General features: G+C 41.2%; 1 protein-coding gene across 1 annotated transcript in view; it reads left to right on the forward strand.

Moving 5' to 3' along the window:
• GRIN2A (glutamate ionotropic receptor NMDA type subunit 2A) overlaps positions 1 to 24,507 on the forward strand; it is a 361,366-nt gene that overhangs the window by 270,870 nt on the left and 65,989 nt on the right. Inside the window, exons 6-10 of the mRNA XM_084881099.1 lie at positions 2,408 to 2,613; positions 9,338 to 9,506; positions 9,623 to 9,776; positions 14,596 to 14,721; positions 18,162 to 18,391. Of these exons, the coding sequence (XP_084737225.1) occupies positions 2,408 to 2,613; positions 9,338 to 9,506; positions 9,623 to 9,776; positions 14,596 to 14,721; positions 18,162 to 18,391 (885 nt within the window). The remainder of the gene's footprint in view (positions 1 to 2,407; positions 2,614 to 9,337; positions 9,507 to 9,622; positions 9,777 to 14,595; positions 14,722 to 18,161; positions 18,392 to 24,507) is intronic.

A 24,507-nucleotide genomic window follows, 5' to 3' on the forward strand; every position in this document is an offset into this window, starting at 1 on the left:
GAAGTTCCATATTACTAAGGAACATAGGAATTCCTTTAAAGATTGTGTGATATTTGAGCTACATCTTAAATGCCTACTACTACAATAATAAAATAATAGCAGCTATTGTGTATGGTATGTGCTAAATTCTATGCTCAATGCTTCTTGCATATTTTTGGCTCATTCAAATCTCACTACAGTCCTGAAAGGTGTATCCTGTTATTATCTGAATTTTACAGATAGAGAAAGTGAATCTCAGAGAGGATGAGTGTCTTTCCTAAGGCTACTCAGCTAATGAGTGAAGCCAGGATTAATATTTAGCTCTGTTTGACTCCAAAAGCGACTCGCTTACCTACTGAACTACCCAGCCTCTGGAAGAAAACACAAGGGGAGTTGGCATAACATTCCCCAAAAGGAAAAGCTTGGATATGCCTTTAATCTATTTATTATTAAAGGTTTGATCTCTGACCTGCAGTCAACTGACAGTTCCATGGAGGAAAGAAGTGTTCTGTTTCCATCCATCAGTGTTCCCGGGCTGGTGCCAGCTCAGAGTTGGTGTTCAATAAACCCGTGTTGAAGGAATGAAGAATTTGATGGCTCAACATTCTCTCCAGCTAGTGTTACATATCACAGCATGGATACAAACTACTCTGCTCCCCTTCCTATCTTAAAAAGAAAGGTATCCAGCCAAAACCTGTTAGGCTCAGTGGATAGAGAGTCAACCTGCAGACTGAAAGGTCCCGGGTTCGATTTCGGTCAGGGGCATGTGCCTTGGTTGCGGGCACATCCCCAGTGGGGGGTGTGCAAGAGGCAGCTGATCGATGTTTCTCTCTCATCAATGTTTCTAACTCTCTCTCCATTCCTCTCTATAAAAAAATCAATAAAATATATTAAAAAGAAAGAAAGAAAGGTATCCATGAAGCTAAACAATTTTTTAAATTAGCCACATGGCCTATTTCTCTACAAGAAGCAAAGATTTCTCCAGTCCAAATGATGAGATCATCTTAGAGAACATTGGCTGCCTTATCTTCCCTTCTCCCCTACCGCCACCCACCTCTCCGTCCTCTCTCCTGGTGTCCAGAGAGTCTGAATTCTCTTGAAGGGCCTGCAATTCATTTCCAGTGACACTTACATTCCAGGGGGAGGAGCCGGTGGGTCATATCAACACAGGCGAGCCTGGACTTGGCACTTAGCGTTTCAGACTAGGCCTTTTTCTTGAGTTTGATATTACAATTAAAAGGCTGACCTGTGGTGTCAAGCAATTGCTTGTGGGAGGAGGGCGAAGAAAGAGAAAGTGCGGTGCTGGGGGCAGCTTTCTCCTCTGTGCATGCGAACAGTGCCAACAAGCTGTCAAATAAAATTAAGGTTCAAAACATACAGCCTTTAATTTGATTTCACTAAGACGCCGGCTGCTGCTCCGAGGGAACACATCGATTCTGTTTTGACAGGTCTTGATGTGTACTAAGCAGAAGTCTCCACTCGGTGCTGGATTAATAAAAGTTCACCTCAATCTGCAACTTAAATAGAACCAATGTCTGAGCTTGGCTTCTGTTTCCTCACCTGCTCTGGTGTTGTCTCTTCCCAGAATCTTCCCTGTACTTCATCTTCCTCTCCCCCTTTCCTCTTTTTTTTTTTTTTTAATATTGCATTAAAAAATACTTCCTCCTTTTTGTTGTCTCTCTTCTATACTTAAAAAGAAAATTATGTGGTCCTTACTCTGTGCCCAGCACTGTGCTATATGTTTTTCATATTGTAAATTGCCTTGTTAATTCCCACACATCCTGTCCTGATCGGGTAGCTCAGTTGGTTAGTGCATTGTCCCGATATGCCAAAGTTGTGGGTTCGATTCCGGGTCAGGGCACATACAAGAATCAGCCAACGAATGCATAACTAAGCGGAACAAATTAATGTTTCTCTCAAATCAATGAAAAATTCTCACGACATCTTTATAAAGTAGTTGGAATTATGCCAACTTTAGGCATCTTTAAAGTAGGTGGAATAGTTTCAGGTGAGAAACAGATACTCATAGTGATTAAGAGCTTGCCTGGGGGTTGTACAGCTAATAAGTGGTGGAATTGTGGATTCAAGCCCAGGTCTCTCTGCTTCTAAAAATTTGTGCTGTTTTCATGACATCAGTGATCCTGAACTCTGGCAGGACTTGGGAATCACCTGGGGAGCTCTAAAAGTGTTAGTACTTAGGCAAACCCCCGTGATGTCATTAGTCTGGGGCGCATCTGTGCCCAATATTCTGCTCTCCCTCTGTCCCCGGTTTTCTCAACATGTAAAGCAGATGCGTACGCTGAGGCAAGTAGCAGGAAAACTCTTAAGGTGGATGGATTTTTCTCCTGTTCCTCTTATGGGGAAAGACTCCTCTTTCTAGAAATCAGTTGTGCTAGAAAGCACACCTGTCTTTGTCTTTATGATGCAGGTGGGCAAGTGGGAGAACCAGACCCTGAGCCTGAGGCACGCCGTGTGGCCGAGGTACAAGTCCTTTTCCGACTGTGAGCCGGACGACAACCATCTGAGCATCGTCACCCTTGAGGAGGCCCCCTTTGTCATCGTGGAAGACATAGACCCGCTGACGGAGTCCTGTGTGAGGAACACTGTGCCCTGTCGAAAGTTCGTCAAGATCAAGTGAGTTGGGGACCCTGTCACATTGAATGTGCCCAATCCTTTAAATGGCATTTGTCCTTGATAAGAACAGAACCTATAAAAGAATACAGAGTAATGTAAAATACTCCCTGTTATAATAAGGATAATATAACTAGTAGCCCTGTGCACAAATTCATGTGCCAGTAGCTCACTGACACCCTCCAATAGCTCTCTGCCTGCTGCCCGGCCCTCCTGTAGCTCCCCCCGACCCCTCCCTCACTTGCCTAGCTTCCCCCCCCACCCCCGCAACTCCCCTTATAGTTTGCTGCCCTGCCCCTTCCTGTAGCTCTCCGCTGCCCACTTGTAGCTCACTGTCCCACCCTCCTGCTGATCTGTGTTCCAGTGTTACTTGGTCGGTTGTTATGCTTCATGGCATAATGACCACTTGCATATTACATATTTATTATATAGGATGATAAATTTTTTAAGTACTTAAACTGGAATTACTCCAAGTGGTTTGCCTTATTTAATTTCAGCAACCGCAATGCAAGGTAAGCAATTTTGTCATTTCAGACGAGATAACAATGGAGTTTTATGGGGAAAAATGAAGGTATGCATTTAAAGCCATTCAGCTGGTAAATGAAAGAGGCAGGACTCAAAGTCTAGTCCATTTTCTAACTATTATGCAGAATCAACCCTCTCTTTCAATCGTTACTTAAACAATTAATTTCTTTATATTTTTTTGGCTGACTCCCTCCCCAACCCCACACCTTTCACTTCCTCCCATCTCTTATATTTCCTAGATCCAAACTTTTCAAAACCTTTATTTCCATTTGGGGATCAACACACACCTTACAAATGACTTTCTGGTGTGATCAAGGGGACCTGAACTCCTGCTAGTATCCCAGCTCAGCAGCAGCAAGCAAGCATGGCACCTATGACACTCCCTCTTTCATTACAATTGAAAAAGGAATGGACTTTTGTATCAGAGCCTGTGGTGAAGGCTTCTCCCTAACATATAAACCTTTTGGAGAAGCACAAGACCCAAGCCCCTAACTATAGTCTTTGCTATTGCAAATGTAAACAAAAATACCACCCTTGGGGTGGATTCACTAAAGGAAAAGGCCTACCATTGGATGGAAATCTACTTTTTGTTCAGAGCATTTTCTGATCGCCTCCTTTCACCTCACTGGTTCTTGCTTGTCTTAAATCCTTCCTCCCCAAGTTGGGTTAGTTCTCCATACTTCCACAGTACTCTGGATATGTGTCCATTTCTTAGTTCAGGCTGTTATAACAAGTTAGCATAATCTGTGTGACTTAAAAAACAGATATTTATTTCTCACAATTTTGGAGGCTGGAAATTCAAGATCAAGGTGTTGGGCAGATTCATTGTCTGATGAGGGTCCTCTGCTTATTGTCCTTTCTTCACATTGTAGAGGAGAGGAAACACATTCTCCTGGCTCTTCTTACAAGGGCACTAATTCCATTAATGAGGGCCTCACCCTCATGACCAAATTATCCTCAAGGTCCCCCCTCCAAATATCATCACATTAGAGATTAGGTTTCAACTTATGAATTTGAAGGAACACAAACATCCACTCCTTTCCACTCTATCTCTTTCTTTGTTACCATTTATTTTTTCTGGTGTATAGTTTGTCTGTATTTCCTCTTGGATTATTAGTTGCCCAAATTTGGAATGTGAATTGTTAATTTGGTACCCCCAGTGGCAAGCACAGAACATGACATACTGATATTGATGGTGCTTGAAAACATGGGTAAAAGGATATTTTTCCCCACATTATACAAGATGCAAATCCCCAGAGCTCAGCTCTTGGGAAACAGATAATTTTTTAAAAATACGATTGCTAAATATATTTTGAAGGCACACTTCAGTTTGGAGAACACTTTGTTATCAGTACTCAGCCACTTTGGAATTTAAATTCAGAAATTATTCAAAAGATAATGATCAGCCTTTTTGGAGTTGTCAGCCTCTTTGGCATTGAAATTTTGAATGAATTGAGTAATAAATAAATACACATTAAGCACAGTTTATGAGTGAGGCAAAGTTCTGGGCACATGGGATGCATCAATGGACAGAAAAGACAAAAGTCTGGCAGTCATGAAGCATGCACAGGTAAAAATCAACTCAACCAATGAAGGACCAGGGCAGTTCCATGTTTGGTAGACTTTGGGAAGGATGAAAAGAAGGTGGTGTGAGAGGATGGTAGCTTGATGGATGTGAGGCTCCTTTAACTCACACAGGTAAGAATTAAGGTCATATATAAAGGATGAAAAGGAGCCATATGTGCCCTAACCAGTTTGGCTCAGTGGATAGAGTGTCGGCTTGTGGACTGAAAGGTCCCAGGTTCAATTCGGTCAAGGGCATGTAACTTGGTTGTGGGCACATCCCCAGTAGAGGGTGTGCAGGAGGCAGCTGAATCGGTGTCTCTCTCATCGATGTTTCTAGGTCTCTATCCCTCTCCCTTCCTCTCTGTAAAAAAAACAATAAAAAAAATATATGTATATATTTTAAAAAGGAGCCAAATGTAAGAAGAACTGGGGGAAGTGCCTTCCAGAAAGAGGGAATAGCAGGTGCAAAGATTCTGAGGCAGGAAAGAGATTGTCAAGTTTGGGGAACTGAATGAAGCCTAGTGCAGTGCTATGGAGTGATGAGCTGGGGAAACAACGGGATAGTTGTCAATGTTTTGATGTGAATGGGTGTTCTTTGAGTAGAACTTGGTCAGATGATGAAAACTAAAACTCTTTGGCACAGAGCAAAGAGTATAACCTCTGTGAAAAACCTCCCTTAGGATAACAATGCCTTTTCTATTTCACTGTGGCCAGCAAGTAGAGCCTCTTGCGCTTCACAATTAACAATAGGGCTTAAAGTCTTAAAAGCAGAAGCCCTGGAGCCAAAAGCAATAGATCACCAAGTCCTGAGTCACATTTGTATGGAGAAAATGAACCACCAAATAAATGACTCTCTCCGAGAGAATTGACTTTTCCACTGAAGAATATAAACAGATTAACTGGTTCAGATTCACATGGTTAGTTCCCGTGGGAGGTGATGACTTGAAGCTTTTTTTTTCTCACCTGGAGACATAAAAAGTTTACTGTGCATCTAGCTAGCGTTCATCTTTGTTTTACCAGAGAGCAATAGAAAATTACTAGGTTCCACTAATCCCAACATTAACACCGATTGGATCAATTGCATTTCTTAAAGTAACATAAGGCAGGCCAATTGATTCTAAAAAGGATACTTATTAGATAACATGATCGTATTTGTTTTCTTGGAGCTGTTCTCCCAGAGAAAACCCTTTGTCTCTCACTTCTAGTGAATGGTAGGGTCTTGAGGGTGCCCATAAGTCTTTAAAAACACAGGTAATGGGAAATGAGCTGAGAAACCAGAGTATTCTTTTAGCCTGCTAGTTGAATGGTAAGGAAAATTGATCTGGCCTTGCTGCATAGAAAGAAATGTGGCCATACTATCAATTAATCCCCCAAACTGTTAAGTCATTGGTGAGAAGAGAAGAGATAGATGTTTAAGTGCTTATGTGAGAGGCGCTTAGGTACTTTATTTTATCTTTTCAACTATCCTGCAAAGTAAGTATCAGTCTTCTCAATTAACAAAAGAGAAAACCGAGGCTGTGAGTGAAGAGACTCATCTGAGTGTTCATGGTTGTTAGTAGCAGGCCTAGCATGTGAAAGCAGCTCTGTCTGACTGGTGTAGCCATACTTATATCCAGGGGCCACACTGGGAAACTGTAGAGCCAAAAAATTGGATTTACTGGATCCTTTTCCCTATATTTGTTTTTATGAGTCACCCTTTATTTTTGGGTGATGGAAAAGAGCTGAGAGAGAGTACATGGACACCATTTCTCAGATGTCGATGTGGTTAAGTAACACACACACACAGGCTGTTATAGGAATCAACTACAAGTTCCCCATTACAAGCTGGTTGTGTTTCCATAACCCCCATGATAAATTCAACTATTGCATTTGCTGCATGTCTTCTTCAACCCATGTCCTCAGGGCCTAGTTCTATGTCATGCAAAGAGTAGGTATTTGTTGGGTGTAGGTATAATACATGCACTCGGTGGTGTTTGTTGGATGAAAATGCATCAATAATTTCATATCTAGAAACAACTTAGTATTAGGGGATGTGGGGGTATAATTAACTCATAACCTGGTTAAAGTGCTCAGGAAGGCCAAAGAATTATATAAGTCACTATATGCCAGTGACCCTGAAATCTTAAACCTGGAGCATCTGTAATTCTTGTCCAAACTCTTCCAGGAATCTTGACCAGGGGAAGGAATATAAAAGAAGCAAAGCAGCAGAGAGTGAGGGAGACACAAATGGGAAGAAGTGGACAAGAAGCATTGATGCATGGCCTGTGGTGTCTGGGAAGAAAGATAATTTGATTTTACACATTTTTCAGAGTCACAGATACCAAGAAGGAAATCCTATTTGGACATGCCCTTAACTTAATATACTTATAGCAGTTGTAATTCCATCCTGGCCTCCTTCTGCTCTGGGAAATTGTGGGGATAGGCAAGGTACCTACTTCCTGTTACACTGTGCAGTTGAGTCCACCAGTCATTATATGTAAATATACACAGGTGTAACCGCCCATAACCCCTAAGCTGAGGTTGGCAGGGTCAGAGCAGGTTATCCAGCCTATAGGCTAGAAATAAGGTCTCCACAGTAATCCTGGCTGAGAGAAGCAAGTTGGTTGAGACTGGGGATAGGATAGGAAGAAGGCAATGGTGAAACAGCCGTTCAGAAGAGGTGATCTGTGATTCTGAGATAAGCAAACCATCGAAATAAAGATTTCATTTTGTAACCCAATTTAACTTCTCAAAGTTATTTGATCAAATCTGTTTATACTCATGGGTGTAGATGAATATCTACACTAATAGTGCTTGATGTGTGTTTATATCCATTTATGTATGTAGTATGTACTTACTATAGATAATGTAAGGGGGGCTAATATGGAAAAAAATTTCACCATTCACAAATATCTATGCTTCATATTTTATTGTTTTTCCATTCAGATATTTCCTAAGCTCATCTGTTTTTATGTAGCTGTGAGCATTCTGTATATAGCACTATATAGCCTACTTTTTCATATGATGCAAAAATGTAGGTATTTTCTTATTATGAGGTTGAATTTCTGTAAACATGATTTCTGTTCTCAGGTAATAATTTGAGTGTAGATGTGCCAACAATGGGATATTCAAACAGAGCACATATCTCATGGCATGTGTGACTCAAAGGCAGCAAGTCGAGCTAATAGAATGGCCAAGTGCAAGGTGGAATCAGTGTGCGACTCAGAGACTGAGACTGAGACTGAGTTGTCTCTGCGTGCTTTTGGCTAACAATTGTCAAGTCCCCTGCTTCCTTCTTTTTAAAAGGCATTTCTGATTTTTGTGGGTGTCCTTTGAGTATGACTTTGTCAGGCAAATAAAGCAAGGTGGCTGGCTCAGAGCAATGACTGTAACCCTGGTAGGTTATGATGCCTTTTATGACAGTTTTAAAAAATTCTGTATTTTAACAGATTTTTTATGATTAAAGGCATTGCTATTTAATGGTGTCACCTTTTACCCTTCTTGCCATGTAGGTAGGGAGGGAAAATGTTAAGAATGAATGAAGGTAGGGGAGGGTGGGAGTAAGGGGGAGAGATCAACCAAAGGACTTGTATGCATGCACAGAAGCCTTATCAATGGACACAGACAACAGAGGAGTTAGGGCATGAGTAGGGTTGGGGGTTGGGGGGTGGGGTAACAGGGGGATGAAGACACATATGTAATACCTTAATCAATAAAGAAATAAAGCCGAAACCGGTTTGGCTCAGTGGTAGAGCATCGGTCTGCAGACTGAAAGGTCCCAGGTTCGATTCCGGTCAAGGGCATGTACCTTGGTTGCGGGCATATCCCCAGTAGGGGGCGTGCAAGAGGCAGCTGGTCGATGTTTCTCTCTCATCGACGTTTCTAGCTCTCTATCCCTCTCCCTTCCTCTCTGTAAAAAATCAATAAAATATATATATTATAAAAAAATAATAAATAAATAAATAAATAAATAAATAAACAGAAAACAAAACAAACAAACAAAAAGAATGAAAGAGACCTGATTAGACAGATGACTCAATCATGAGACATGAATCTATGGACTCAGGCAGCGGATAAACCTCAAGTCTCCTGCTTCTTGGCTGAGGCAGTTTTGTTTCCAATAAAGAAAGGCATTTCCTAAGCCAGTCACTCTTACTTTGTCCCTCTGGTTGCAGACTTCTATCGGCAATGATAAGGCACCGCAAAACTCTCCTTCCCCTGCGAATTTCCCATCCTCTTTCATTTTCCAGGAAGTTTTTACAAATCAGCTTAGATCAGATCTGGTCTGAAAAGGGTATGTGTGCTATAAACTTTTAAAAGTAAGAGGCAGCCACTCTCACTGTGTAATAGGGATACAAATACTACCTAATTAAGAGAAATGTCATGGAGATTAATCCAATAATTAGTACAAAGCATTTAGTGCAGTGCATAGCCAGTAGTAATTACTCAATAACTGTTAGGCGTTGTCATGATGATCTTATAATTAAGAGCACTGTCCACTTTTGCTGTGATAAACTCACTGCGTGTCCTTGGAAAAGCCACTTCCTCACTTTGAGCTGCCATTTCCCATGTGAAAAGTAGCGGAAGAGCGTAGCTAATGATTATGAACAAATTTTCCAGTACTAACAGTCTACGGTCTTGGAATTTTCCTCTACAGTAATTCCACCAATGAGGGAGTGAATGTGAAAAAATGCTGCAAGGGGTTCTGCATTGACATCCTAAAGAAGCTCTCCAGAACGGTGAAGTTCACCTATGACCTCTACCTGGTGACGAATGGGAAGCATGGCAAAAAAGTGAACAACGTGTGGAATGGAATGATTGGGGAAGTAAGTTCTCTTCTCATCCCACAGGCTCCTCTTCAGACTCAGGGCCTGAGGTCCTCAGGGATGGAGGGGGGAGGGGGGATAAATAAAGGTTCTGTGCTTTTTCGCCTTGTACCCAGGTGGTCAATCAGCGGGCGGTCATGGCAGTAGGCTCACTCACCATCAATGAGGAACGTTCAGAAGTGGTTGACTTCTCTGTGCCCTTTGTGGAGACGGGGATCAGTGTCATGGTTTCAAGAAGCAACGGCACGGTGTCACCTTCTGCTTTTCTAGGTATCTACCCTCCTAGTCTCTATTATTTTCCTACAATGAACTTTGGGTATTTTGTCTTGTTTGCTCCATGGATGGAACCAGGTAGGAACTAGTTCAGTTCCATTTTAACCACATCAGCATATTCCAAAACATGTCATGTTTGAATGATCCCAATTCACTTTCTTCCTCAGTTAACATCTTTCATTTACCTCGAACTTGGAAAAACCTGCTGAAAACACAATCACATATTTAGATACTGGTCTTGATTGTGTAGAATGTAGATGAGTAGACATATTTCTTAAAGTCTTAAAGACATTTAAAGTATAAACCTGTCTGTCCCAGTTAACTTAAATCATCCCATAAACCATTATTGAGCATCCACACCCCCATCATCCATCTCTCACTAGAATGAGAGGCACTTCTTTACTGGATATAAGAGTGAAAAGAATGGTGACTGCATTATTTTCAGTGATTTATATCAGTACTCTAACAAAAGCATAGGAGTATTCTGAAGAGTAAACACTGATTTAAAACTAATAGTCATAATTTAAATGACTATCCTTTAAGCTGAATGGATTATGAAGGAGGAAATTCTATTTCTGCTACTTTTAACTATTTCATAAATTTATGTTTTGACATAAGATTGTTTTAAGGCAAAGTAGATTTGTATTTTCTATCATCTGGTTTTCTTTAGCACTATAAATATATATGTTGTAGGCAGCCTGACTAGAGTAATTGAAACTGTATGGAATATAGCCAAGCGTTATTTATTTTTTCTTTAAAAGGGAAGGGTTGAGTTGAGTGCTTGGTTAGCATAAATATTTTTTGATAGTGGCTTATCTTGAAGACCATGGAATTCAGATGAACTTGCCCTTGACATTCCCCTCTTAGTGGTTTTGTCCTAAATTTGGGAAGGTTAAGATGAATATTGACAACTAGAAGAAAACTGTATGAGGGTGAAAAATAGTTTGATTAAGGTCAACTAAATTATCACTTTTTTTAAAGACAAAAAAAACAATAGCACCCTTAAAATTGCAGACTAGAACCAATTTGTGGACACCATCTCCAAGCCCATTGCCTTATTCCTCCACTGTCTTCATTTACTTGTAATGTCAGCACCCAACAACACTTTTATTCTTTATTCTCTTGAGTGAAATGTTGTAGAGCAGAATTTTGGATATTGCCTTACTCACAGTAACATGGATTTACTATTTTCATTTTTTTGTAATCCATTTAAGCTGTTGAAATTCATACCACTCACTGGATTACAATTTTGCACCCAATGCTTCAAATGCCATAGCCTTTGTTGACATATTGTAGACCTTTACAAAGATACACCTCACTGCATTCCTTTTCTGCTTTTCTCTGATATGGATAACAATGCTCATGTCTTAAGAAGGGAGCCTCACTATACCATGAAATATGCAAACCACTGATCCATATATGCAATATGTACAGAGTCTTAATAATTATTGGATAGACTCTCACTATCAGTCACTTAGTCAACCCTCCAACCCCCAGTTTCCTATCAGAGCCTTTAATAGGGATTCTTGGCCCTGGAGATTAGGAAAGGGTTGGAGGAAGTGAATTCATGGAAAGAGATCTTTTCCTTTTCACAAACTGTCTACATATCTTCTTAGTGAGCTAGACAGAACTTTCTTTCCAGTTCAATCAGAGAGACAACAATATCAATTGGCTTATTTCATGAAAATGGGTCGCTGATATTGAATCTGGCTTCAACCAGTTTCCCTAGGTTTTTATCTTATCTGCATTAGTAGAGCATTTCCATAAAAAGTCAAGTATTTTTGCTAAATTTAGTCAAACTTCCTTCCTCACTTACTCTTCCTACTGTATTTCTAAAATAAAATAAAACAAAATAATTTGTAGCTAGAAGACACTATTTTCTAAGCTGTTTTTACCCAGTAGGCTTAATATTTTTCCTAGCCACTAAATTACATCCCTATTCAATAGACTGTGCACCCCTTTATTTACGGTCATTATCTGCAGGTTTTCAAAGCCATAATGAAGCGGGCTAAGCTACATTTTTTCCATTCACTGGCCCAGTCATCTGGAAGAGCCAAAACATTCAAAATCTGATTGCATGGCTCTTCATTATTTCCTATTCTCTCTCCTCCGCAAGCCCCATTAACTCACATCAGAAACCCTTGCAGGTAATGCCTCTAAGCTTTTGTGTAAAAATGTAACCAGCAGCTCTTCAAGGACAGAGATGACATATCTTGCAATATTTCCATTCATTTAATTCTAAAGACTTTCTAAGCAGGTTGGATTCTTTGATCCAAAGAAATGCTGACCTGGAGTCTCATAGATTGAAGTTCCCTCATGGATAAATGTTGAATCTGTTTTAAGCCAGTAGAGGATGTCATCCAGAGTTATCCAAACATATTTCTGGGTCACTCCTTAGACATTATAGATAGCGCTTCACCAGTGTTCTAATGCTTTTCTTTGTTGTGGTGTGTGTGTGTGTTTGTACACGCTAGCACGTGCATGTGTGCTATCTGATGATAGCAATCTTTCAGGACATTAATAGGAACCTAATTTAAACTTACTAATATCAGAATCCTGCGGCAGAACACTTTTATTTCTGTGCCATGCTCATAAGTCAGGGGATAGATGTTGTCCCTTCCAAGTTGGAAATCATCCGACATCAGTTACTTGCTCAGCATCCACCTAATTTTCTGACCAGTGAGTGACTAGGATGAATCAAATGCCAAATGAAGTCCACTGCATGTTCACAGATTCTTACATGTCAGTATAATATTATTACAACCTGCAGAGAAAAGAGAGTTACCAGAGCAGTAAGTGGCCATCTTTTAAACACCAGAATGCATTTTCAGGACCCCAAACAGCACCCCGCACCACAGAGTCTTGCTTTTACTGTAGAATCAAACAGATATTTCATCCAATATGTTACATGTATACAGTATGCAGCACATACTACCAAATGTTTCCCATGCATATGTTCATTTGCTCATCACAATGATCCTCTCTGTTAAGACTCACTATCCCATTAGTATACTAAACCTGAAGAATTAATTTAACATCTCTGTTTTTAATATTAAGTAATTTTAATCTCTTCATTATTCATTTATTTCTCTCCCTTTTTGTATACACCTCATTACCAAATGCTGTTATTTCGGGGACCTAATTTTGTTTATTACTCAAGCTAAATTTAACTAAGATAAATTTCAGTTGTCTCAATGATTTCTTCAGGCTCATCTTGTGTTATATAAGTCAAGTGAGTTCTATTGTTCTCTGTTGCTTTTTAACATATTTTCACTTTCAAAACTGCATTGCAAATAGTACAGCTGCTATAGGAAAGTATGACAGATTGATGTCTCTCTCTTTGTGTGTGTCTCTCTCTTAGAATCAAACAATAAAAACATTGGCATCACAAAGTTTTAGAAGTATCCAATACGGTTAAAGATTCAGATATATTAGTTTCTTGTTATATATTAAGGTCATTAAATGGGAATTTGTGATGACCTCTATCTCTGTTAGGTAGTTACAGACTTTAATAAGAAAGTGGTCTGCTAACAGCCTAGTTCTTCATGAGTATGACTAGCTCCATCAGAAAAACAATTTAAAAATAATAAAATGTCTATTGTCCAAAAAGTATTATTGGGCTTCTTACATTTTACCCTCAGAAAATGTTTGCTTATGATGAAAAGGATTGTAAGTTCATTGGTGTCAAAGGCAGTTTCTTTTCAATGATGCTTTCTCATGGGGATCCAGGATAGGCCAAAAGTAGGTTTATAGTTGTGAGTACATGAAACACAGAGTTTATTCTTATATTATTACTTATTAAATATTGTACTATTTTCCATATGAACACCTATAAACCTACTTCCCCCCACCCTGTATATTCATTTTAAATATTTTAGTCTGCTGATTTTCTAGCAAATATATATCATACAGAGATAAAATGCCTCTATTCAGCTTATTTTCATATCCTCAATCAGATTGAATAAAAATGTTCATTTATTTTATAGGATATCTCTTACCTTTTTAGAGTGTCTTAAGATTTAGAACCTTGTGTGTTGGCCTGCCCTCCTATGATCTCCACATAAAAATGAACTGGTGGAAACTACTTTTAGGGACACTAGTCATTTATCCATCTACTATTTCATTTCCTCTGCCCTTTAATCAAGTTATCATTGCATTGAAGCCCATTACCAACATCAACAAGATTCTGAAATTGTAGAGATCTCACCTGTCTTAGGAGGAGGTGAGAGGGAGAGTGTATTAGCAGTGGTGCAGACACGGCCTTCCAATATTCTTATCAACCTCACGCATTATGATCCTTTTCTAACAGGTTGTAACTCTCCCATTACGTCTAGAATCCCCTGCACACCATCCTTCCAGCATGGAAAAATAAAAATTAAAACAATAAAATTCATGCTAATTATAAGGAGCTTGATTGTCGACTATTGGAGTCTAGCCCTGGTTTGGTTCTCCGGATGATTCTATGATTATATAGGTTCCTGTGGCCTCTTTATTTGCATTCTATCTTCCACCCCTGGTATTATCATTCTATTTTGTTTTTTATTATCCTTGACCTGATTTGTAAAATGTCATATGCGCTTCTTTATTTTTATCCTAGCCTGTGCAGTCTTATAAAAGTGCCTCAAATATTTTGTAGAATAAAGAATGGTTCAAATGTATGAATAAAAAATGACGAGCTTCCTTTGAACCATCAGATGCACATTAGAGAAAGTTTCTCGGTGAGCCTGCAAATAGGCCTCTGGGCTTCCAGCTGGCCCTGGCTGCGAGGAAGAGCAAACTGAACACATTTCCATCCCTCTGGCCTGTTTCTCTGCAGAACCGTTCAGCGCCTCCGTCTGGGTGATGATGTTTGTGATGCTGCTCATCGTGTCCGCCATCGCTGTTTTTGTTTTTGAATACTTTAGCCCTGTTGGATACAACAGAAACTTAGCCAAAGGGAAAGGTGAGAACCCCTTAATAAACATGATTCAACAGTAATGCTGTTTATTTTTCCATTAATGTTTCAGATTTAGAACACGTGATCCTCTATTTGCCTTGCTAAACCATTGTACGAAGGGTCATTGATATTACTTTTAATCCCACACAAGTATTGCTTATTCACGTCAACCAAAAAAAAAAAAAAAAAAAAGATAAAACAAAATGAAGCATTTTGTCTTGTTATAACGTGGAGTTCATAGTTAAGTGAAAACTGGTATTTCATTTGTTGAGTAAGCAGATTTGATGAATATTTTTTGGCAATTAATTTAAAATATCTGTGTCAAGAGAAATATTAAAATTGAAGTGAGTCTCAACTTTAGTCTGTGTAAGAAAATGGCTTTACAGAATCTACTCTAAGAATATCATGCAAAGTACTGCATCATAATTACATTTGTTCAATAATAAATGTAATTATAAAATGGTATTTTCCCCCAAAGAGTTATATTTTCCTCTTGACAGTGCCTGACCTTAGTGCAATGTATTTGACAAAGTGGCAATCGGTAGATAGGAAATTGAATTGGGAGGCATTCATTGGCTGTAACTTATTAAGAGGCTCCCACGCAAGCCAATATTCATGTCATGTATATAAACACATTACATCATTTTGAGTGAATTTTCCCCAGTGCACAATAAATTCTAAGTGGATGGTATATTAGAAAGGTGCCAGGACCAACTCTCCTCCATGAAAAATGACTGGAGGTTGTAGAGACAGCAGATCTTCAAGGTACAGTTATTCAAAAACAGGATGCTTTAATTCGCATATATTCTTTTCCTACGGAAGATCCAATGGTGGAAACAGCCAACCGGTCCTGGGAATCTATTAGGAACTTTGTTTTACTGCTCTCCTCCCACTTCTTCTTCACCACTGAAAATGGTGATTACTACACAAACCATCTCCAATAAATCAAACATAGTAAAAATATCATAAAAATTGTGTGAATTTGAATGGGAGCATAACTCAGATCCTCACTAACAAGATGATGCAATGAGCTTTATCAGTAAGGAGCTTTCTGATAGAGTGGAACCTGAGACGATTTTCTGTGGGTGATCAGAAGAGTAGGACTTCACATGTGCAGAATTAGCGTGTGTGCTATTTATGAATTGGTGCACTTACTTGGTGACTATTTGTTGAGAGGGTGCTATGTGCCAGGCACTGTACTGGTTTAGGGGGATAAAGTGGTAAATTGGATAGAAACTCCCTGACCCACAGGGAACTGGGAGTTTAGTTGTGTAGGCAACATGTAAATACATGAATTAATAATCACAGATTGTAATAAATCTCAAGGAGAAGTGGGGGGAAACAAAGTGAAATGATGGAATGGAGAGGCTACTTAGACAAGATGGTCAAGCAAGGAAGGACTTTTGGAAGAGATGACATTAGAGACCTGAAGAATGAGAAGAGTTTAGTCATGAGAAAAGCTGAGGGAAAGGCATTCCATGCAGAGGGAACAGCAAATACAAAGGCCTTGGCTAGAAACAGATCTTGATATGCTTAAGAGACAGAGAAGATGTGAGTGAGAGAAGTGGACAGTGGTTTAAGATGAATTCAGAAAGATAGGCTGTTGACTGTGGTAAGCATTTCAGGTTTTCTTCAATATATAATGGAAAGGAAGGGGTGGGGGGAGGACATGAAAGATGGCCAGTGTGGAAGGTCTCTAGAGCCACTCTGTCAAGACAATGGGAAGAAAGGGACCAGGTAGGAAGGTGTTACAGTCCCCAAGAGAAAAGACCACAGTGGTTTGGACTTGGATGGAGTAATGGAGATGTAGGTAAGTAGATAAATTTGAGATATATCTCAGAGAATTAAAAAAAAAATCATTCAGAGGCCATCATGTGCAATAGTTTCTCCTTTGGCCGAAGCACTCACGAGAAGATTATTGTAAAGAAAAGAACCTACCATGCGAAATCTCTAGCCTTTCCATTACACCAAGGCTTTCTATTTCCTGCTCATCTGCATATGGAAGCTCAGGAAATAGCAGCTACTTGTTTCTTTGTGCAAAATGGGTTTTGCTTCCATTTCACTGCACTTCACGGGAAAATTATGTGGCCTCGTAATCGTATTCATGAATCAGGAATTCCCAAAAGTCTAGGACAGATCCTTTGCAACTGCCCGTTTCTGATTCCCCAAGCGCTGTCACTTCTGATCAACATGCACTCTTAATAAAACGAAGTGGTTCGTGAAGTTAAGTGGATTGACTCTCATTATTTTTTTCTTGAGTTCTCGGCCTGCTGGGAATGAGCCCAGAAGATCATAAAACTGGGCAAAGAGAAACAGGAGAGACGGAGGTCGAAAAGAAAGCAATTAATTGCCTTTTCCTTTATGCGTTGTGTGTGGGTATTGTAAGTATCGCTGTAGCCTGCATTTGGCCTCCATTGTGGGAAAAGCCTGTGTCTCCTAGGCTCTCTGCCCAGAACTTCATCACTTCCATCAATCTGCATTCGCTTCTGCCGCTTTATTTATGGCCCACTCTGCCTGCATCTCCAGCTGAAGTCTGAGGAGATCATTTTTTTACATCTTCATTTACTTAAATGGCATAAAAATTAACCTTCTGTTAAAGGAAGACCTTTTCTACAATGAAATGAGGGCATACATCGATTTTTCACCCCTTCTTGTGCAAAACAGTCCTGGAAGCCCTACCGTGTGCTTTTTCTGGTCTGCATCCTCCTCACCCCACATTTCAACGTGTTGTTCTGCCTCTTGAGTTAAGTCCGCTGCAGGGAACATCTGAGAATCTTAGGGACACAAGTGTTCACGCAGAGGAAGAGTGCCCTGATAGCACCATTCGTGTTCCGTGATCCTGCAACCAAGCGTCTTCCATCTGTGAAGTGTTTGAAAATTGAAGCCCTATGGTTCTGTTCCTTAATGTCTCCATTTGGAGAGAGTTTTCGTGGGGTTTAATTCCTATATTGTGAACACTTGACATCTGAGTTTGAATAGGAGCAAGTGCTAGGGACAACCACATTAGAATACCAAATACCAGTCCCACTGAATTGCATGGTTCTTATGCACATGGGGTGAATACTGAAACAACCCCCCTCCCCACCCCACATTTCTGTAAAGCTTTCTTTACATTTTATCAAGGTGTGTGCCCTCCCAATGGAAATCAAATCCAAATTTAAAACTGGTCATAACACTGCTTCTCACTCAAACCCACGTTTTGCATAATAATTTCTTGTTTTTATTTTCTTTTAAGGAACGTGGCAAAAACCCTGCTAGATAGAAATGTAGGACAAATTCTAATTTTTAAAGGAAAAAGGGAGATACGGTGGCTGTGGTTCTGAGGCAATGAAGGGACACAAGTGTGACATAATTCCATCTTCTAGCAGCCGTCAGTGGCCATCGCGTAGTTATGAAGCACTCACATTTTGGGAAGATGCTGAGCATGTCCTTTCTGTCGTTTGCAGCACCCCACGGGCCTTCTTTTACGATTGGAAAAGCTATCTGGCTCCTTTGGGGCCTGGTGTTCAACAACTCCGTGCCTGTCCAGAATCCTAAAGGCACCACCAGCAAGATCATGGTGTCCGTGTGGGCCTTCTTTGCCGTCATATTCCTGGCCAGCTACACGGCCAATCTGGCCGCTTTCATGATCCAGGAGGAATTTGTGGACCAAGTGACTGGCCTCAGTGACAAAAAGGTAAGGTGACCCTGCTATTCTCTCTGCCTGAGGGGGGATCGCAAATGCTCTTCCCTCAGAAGGGAGCAATTCAGGCGCTGTCATCCAGACCCATCCACTCAAGCACAAAGGCAGAGGAGTTTTTCCCCCTCTCCATTTCAATGGTATTTCTGAAAATGCCGGGAACAGAACCATAGCTTAGCTCTCCTAGATATGAAAGGTTCCAGATCTAATTTGGGAGCAGTTTCCCCACGCTGCCAGTCCTTCTATTTAGATGCTCTTGCCGGTGATGAGACGCTGTGGCTCAGGGTTCCAGCTCTGGTTGCAGTCCATCCTTTCTGGGAGAGTGTGACGTCGAGGAAGATCCTGAGCCTGGATGAGGACAAACTTGGGGTGGAGTGGGTGCTCTAGGCCAGTGTTTCCCAACCTTCTCTCATGATGAGAATCACCTGGTGGAGTTGTTAAAACACAGATTCCTGAATCCCAACTAAGAAGTGCTAAACTAGAATTTTTGAGAACATATAGGTAAAATTGCATACCTAACTTAGTGCTCTGTATATAAAATCTGTCTTAGAGCACTAGTTAAGTATACAATTTTACCTATATGTTCCCAAAAATTCTAGTTTAGCACTTCTTAGTTGGGATTCAGGAATCTGTGTTTTAACAACTCCACCAGGTGATTCTCATCATGAGAGAAGGTTGGGAAACACTGCTCTAGGCTATAATTATCTCCTGATTCTGTGATCTTGGAGGAGTCTCTTAAAGACTCCATGCCTTGGAGTCTGCATCTATTACATGAAAAAAAAAAATATCACCTCTAAGCCCTATCCAGAGAGGAAGCTGACAGCTGCTTTAAAAAAAAAAAAAAAAAAAAAAAAAAAAAAAGATAGATTTTTATTGATTTCAGAGAGGAAGGGAAAGGCAGAGAGAGATAGAAAGATCAATGATGAGAGAGAATCATTGATCAGTTGCCTCCTGCATGCCCACAGCCTGGGCATGTGCTCTGACTGGGAATCAAACTGAATTCATGGTTCATGGGTCAATGCTCAACCACTGAGCCATGCTGGCTGAGTTTGACAGCTACTTTTTACTCGGTGGCCAATCAGTCCCATTTCCAGCACACCTGGCTCACCTAAAATGTCTTCAAGGGACTTGAAAGGATCAGTTTTTCATTTCCCACCAGTGCCTTTTACTCAGACGCCTCTCCCATACTCCCCCACGGGGCTGTGCTTACTGCTGTGAGACGGGAGTGATCACACCTGCTCTCATTCTCCCCGGAAATGGAAGGGGGTTTGCGGGGGATGCGTGGCTATTCAGAAATGCACAGGGAGGAAGAAAGGAGGTAAACGGGGTGCATCCTGCTATTGAAATTCTAGCCTCCAAAAACACATCCCAACTTGCTAAGCTCAGCAGTACAGGGATTGCAGCGCTGCAAAGATTTTCTGTCTCGTGTGTGTGGATAATTTGTCTCTATAAAATCTCACCATCTCATCTTGTTGACATGAGTCTACATATAGGCTTTTGGCATTCATCAATAAGTTGCTGAATAGAAAATCAGTGCAGAAAAAGCCCTAACAGCTTTTCCGTGTTATCTGCTCTGGTTGAAAGAGGGACGGAGGATCCTGCCACAGAGAGATGACGAGGGCTTGGAATGAGTTGCCCTCATAAAAGTGCCATCACCTTAGGTAGTGTGTGGCCTCTCCCTGATGGCTTCCCGATGTAGCGTGAGTAAATGCCATCCTACACACCATGGCGACAAAGCCCTTTATTTTTTTGGCTGTTGCCATATATCCCCTCCCTCTCCATCACTAAGGCCCCTCTCTGTTCCTTAAAAACTCCAAGTTCATTTCCAACCCGGTGCCCTTGCACTCTGTGTCCTCTGCCTCCAGTGTCTTCCCATTTTCATCGCTGGTTCCCCCATGACATCTCTTGGGACTGGTCTTCACTGCAGTGAACTTGGCAGCCTGAGCTGGTACTCCCGTGAAACTCAAATTGCAGTAGAAAGAAATAAACGTCAAACAAGTAAATATAAATGGAGACAATTCCAGGCAGAAATGAGTGGTATAAAGGAGATAAAACTAATGAGATTAAAATTGACTTGGGAAGCTCCAGTGCCCATCAGCAGATGAGTGGATAAAAAAGCTGTGGTACATTTATACAATGGGACACTACTCGGCCATAAAAAAGAAGGAACTCTTACCTTTTGCGACAACATGGATGAACCTGGAGAGTGTTAAACTAAGTGAAATAAGCCAGTCAGAGAAAGATAAGTAGCACATGATTTCACTTATATGTTGAAGCTAATGAACAAAATAAAGTAACAAACAAAATAGAAACAGACTCATAGGTACAGAAAACAGACTGAGAGCAAAAAACTCTCACACACACACACAACAAAAAACTCATAGAGACAAAAAACAGTATGCTGATTACCAGAGGGAGAGTGGGGTGCAAGAAGATAGGAGAGGGTAAAGGGGAGATAATTGGTGATGGAAAGAGACTTGACTTGAGGTGGCAAATGCACAATATAATATATAGACGATGTAGTATAGAATTGTACACCTGAAACCTATATAATTATATTAACCAATGTCACCCCAATAAATCAAATTTTCAAAAAATTAAAATGGTCTTGGGGAAGGGGATATCAGGAGAGTGCATATGAAAGAGTTACTTGGCACTTAGCAGGTACTCAGTTCATACTCGCTGATGAATGAAGAAATCATGGTGTTGGACACTATCGGCACCCTCCTTCCCCCCCCCCCCCTGGTTGTTCTGAGATCACTTTTCCAGCTCTGTGCACCCAGCCTCACCTTTGCTATAAAGCAGTGGTTCTCAACTTTTCTAATGCCTCAACTATTTAATACAGTTCATCATATTGTGGTGACCCCCAACCATAAAATTGTTTAATCGAAGCTACTTCATAACTGTAATTTTTCTACTGTTAATGAATCGTAATCATAATTAAATATCTATTTCCGAAGTCTTAGGTGACCCTGCTAGCGGTCCTCAATCTGTGGGTCATGAACCACAGGTTGAGAACCACTGCTGTAGAGCCTAAGACCATTGGAAAACAGATATTTACATTACAATTTATAATAGTAGCAAAATTACAGTTATGAAGTAAAAACGAAAATAATTTTATGGTTGGCTTCAAAAATAATTTTATGGTTGGGGGTCACCACAACATGAGGAACTGTATTAAAGGGTCACGGTAATAGAAAGGTTGAGAACCCTGTATAAAGGCTCATACAAGGGATCTTCTCAGGATATTTACCTTTGGGCACAGGAACTGTGAATGCCTGGGAATGTATGTTCTCCCATCTTTCCAGTTGCCTGTAACCAACCATAACCAGTGTGAGGGTACAAACGCCCAGCTGCTCTGTTGCTTCCAGGCAGGGCTAACTCGAAGCAGCTTTCTCTCCAGAGCTCCCTGCTAGATCAGGCAGAGGCTGAGACTTTGCCTAAAATTACACCCTAGCTCGGCTTCCTCCCTCCCCTGACCCTCTTCTCCCACTCCCTCCCTGGTTTCTCCTGGCACCCTTCCTTAGTAAGTCAAGTTCACCCAAGTCCTTGGCTCAGGGTTGACTCCTGGCTGACTCCCACCTAAAGCATACAGCATCTGTGAGGCAGCAGAGAAAGAGAGCCCTCGCTTAGAGATGGAAAGCTGGGTCCCATTTCCTCTCAGCTACATATGGGCTCTGAGATGCTTTCCTGGAATGGAACCTGTCGTGTCTCCTCACCCCTCCCTGTCAGTGGGGAATCCTAGTTGTAGGAGGATGAAAGGAGACTGCAAGCATGCAAGTACCTTGGCGCCTATAAGTCCCCCATGGGCACAATGCTCCGTGACCCAACTCTGTCACATTATGGGAGCAAAGGTGCAGTTTCTAGAAGAAGTGACTGGAGGTGCAGGGGAAGCACTGGGGAGCCATGTCCTGGATGCAAGGATATTTTAAGAAAAATCATTGGCAGTCCACTCTGCTTTTTGTTGCTATTTTCAAAGGCGAGGGGAAAAATCTCCTGCTACATAGTTTTGGTTCTAAATAATATGGCCGCTTGTGGGAAAACTAATTAGAACCACTAATAATTTGACCGACCTTCTCTCGTTTGGAAACACCTAGTAACCCTCACGGGACCCAGCTCAGATGCAACCTTGGAGCATCGGCGGCAAGCCGAGAGCTCTTTTAATTAAATGTTTGATACAATTAGATAAACAGCACCGTTCTTGGAGTAAATAAGCTAAATGCTCCCAGAAGATTAATAGCAGATATGCCGAGAAAGTTTGCGCAATACAAATCTATATTGAGTCAATTTGTTTTGATACTGTACACAGTGGGTTTCTCTCTCTTTTTAAACACGAATACCTGTGTAACAACTTAGGTTTACAACATATGAAGCCATTTGCAGGATTAGTGCTTGCTGTGCAGAGGCACCTTTGGAGTCCGTGGTGTGATCAGATGAGCTTGCATTTAAATAACAAGTGGGCAGATTCACTGGTAGCTGTCTCCTGGGAATTATTAAAGGGAAGTTGGAAATCCAAACTGTTGGGACTCACTATGGTAGGGAAGACCCATCTTTGGGAGGCAGCTTAATGTAATGGGAAGAGCAATGTCATATTTGGGGTCAAATGGTCCTGGATTCAAATCCTGGCCTTGCCATGTAATGGTTATATGGCCTTCAGTATGTCAGAATCCCAAGGCTTAGTTTCCTAATCAAAGGGGGAGGGGGGTTAATATCAGCTGGCAAGGTTGATGTGAGGATTAGAAGTAACCTACTGTGTCTTCTGCCCTTCTCTTCATCACCCTCCTCTTTCTCATTGTCACCGTCTCTGACTGATCCAACCATTCCTCACTTCTGGAGTCTAAAATGATATTGCCCTGAGTTGGCCTTTTGTGACAACAATGGAGGGACTTGGGGGAACTGCCCCTGGTTCTTGTGGAGCCGGGCTGCCTCTGGGCACTGCAGTCCTGATGCTGATGGCCCTGGCCCACCATACTCATTGATTGAATGGAGGCCTCTGAGCCTCGTAAGGGCCATAGCTGTTTGATGCTGACATCAGGAAGCCAGTGGAACTCCACCAGGGGGAGAAGACTGCACTAGAAATAGGGCCTCTAGTTGCCAGTGTTCCTGATTTATAGCCACAGAAGACAGATATTTCTAATAAATGTGTAGTGTTGGTTCACAAGAGGAACAGAGAAATGTCCTGGTCCATTACCACGTTCTTCATTTATTTCCCAGACCAGCATCTCTACGTCCTTCATCATAAATTGCTTGCCATGTCTTAATCACTTGGATGACTTTCAGACCTGGCCATATACTGGATGAGGAAAATCATTAGAATGTTATAACCCTCTAATCCTCTGTTCTCCACAGTGGAAGGACACTGGCTCATTATGTGGCTAAAGCAGTGGTCGGCAAACTCATTAGTCAACAGATCCAAATATCAACAGCACAATGATTGAAGTTTCTTTTGAGAGCCACATTTTTTAAACTTAAACTTCTTCTAAGGCCATTTCTTCAAAATAAACTTGCCCAGGCCATGATATTTTGTGGAAGAGACACACTCAAGAGGCCAAAGAGCCACATGTGGCTCGTGAGCCACAGTTTGCCGATTAATCACCACAGCAACCCCCAATTTTCAGACAGAGAAACTTAGGCTCAGGGAACATACGTAGCTGCTCACAATGACTGGGTTCCTAAGTGGCACATGAGAAGCTGAACGCTCTGAGCACAAGTTCAAGGGAAGCCGGTAAACGAGAACAGTGAGGGCGGCCTGGGGAAAGAAGCCATGAGGGGTTCCACTGGGTCTGGGGTTGTGATTCCATTGTTCTGCAGTCCTGGCCGTGTAAGCCTCTGCATCCCCATCCCTATGCTAAAGCCCACATTGGTCTCTTTCACGGGAAACTCCCTGGGAGAATGTGGCACTAGAAACTATTCCTCCAAGAAACATAGACTGTGTCCTTGACACGAGGGCCTGGGACTCAGGAGATGAGTTGTGCTTGCCCCTCTTCTTCACACTGTGGACCGTGACCTCTTAGCTGTGAAATTAATGTAGGGGGTGTGACCATTCAAAAAATAGAGCATCATGGATTCCATCAAGTATGTTGAAAGAGTGAGCACTGGGAAGTGGCGTGTGT

Source organism: Pipistrellus hanaki, assembly GCF_964339955.1.
Source record: "Pipistrellus hanaki genome assembly, chromosome: 4".
NCBI lineage: Eukaryota > Metazoa > Chordata > Mammalia > Chiroptera > Vespertilionidae > Pipistrellus > Pipistrellus hanaki.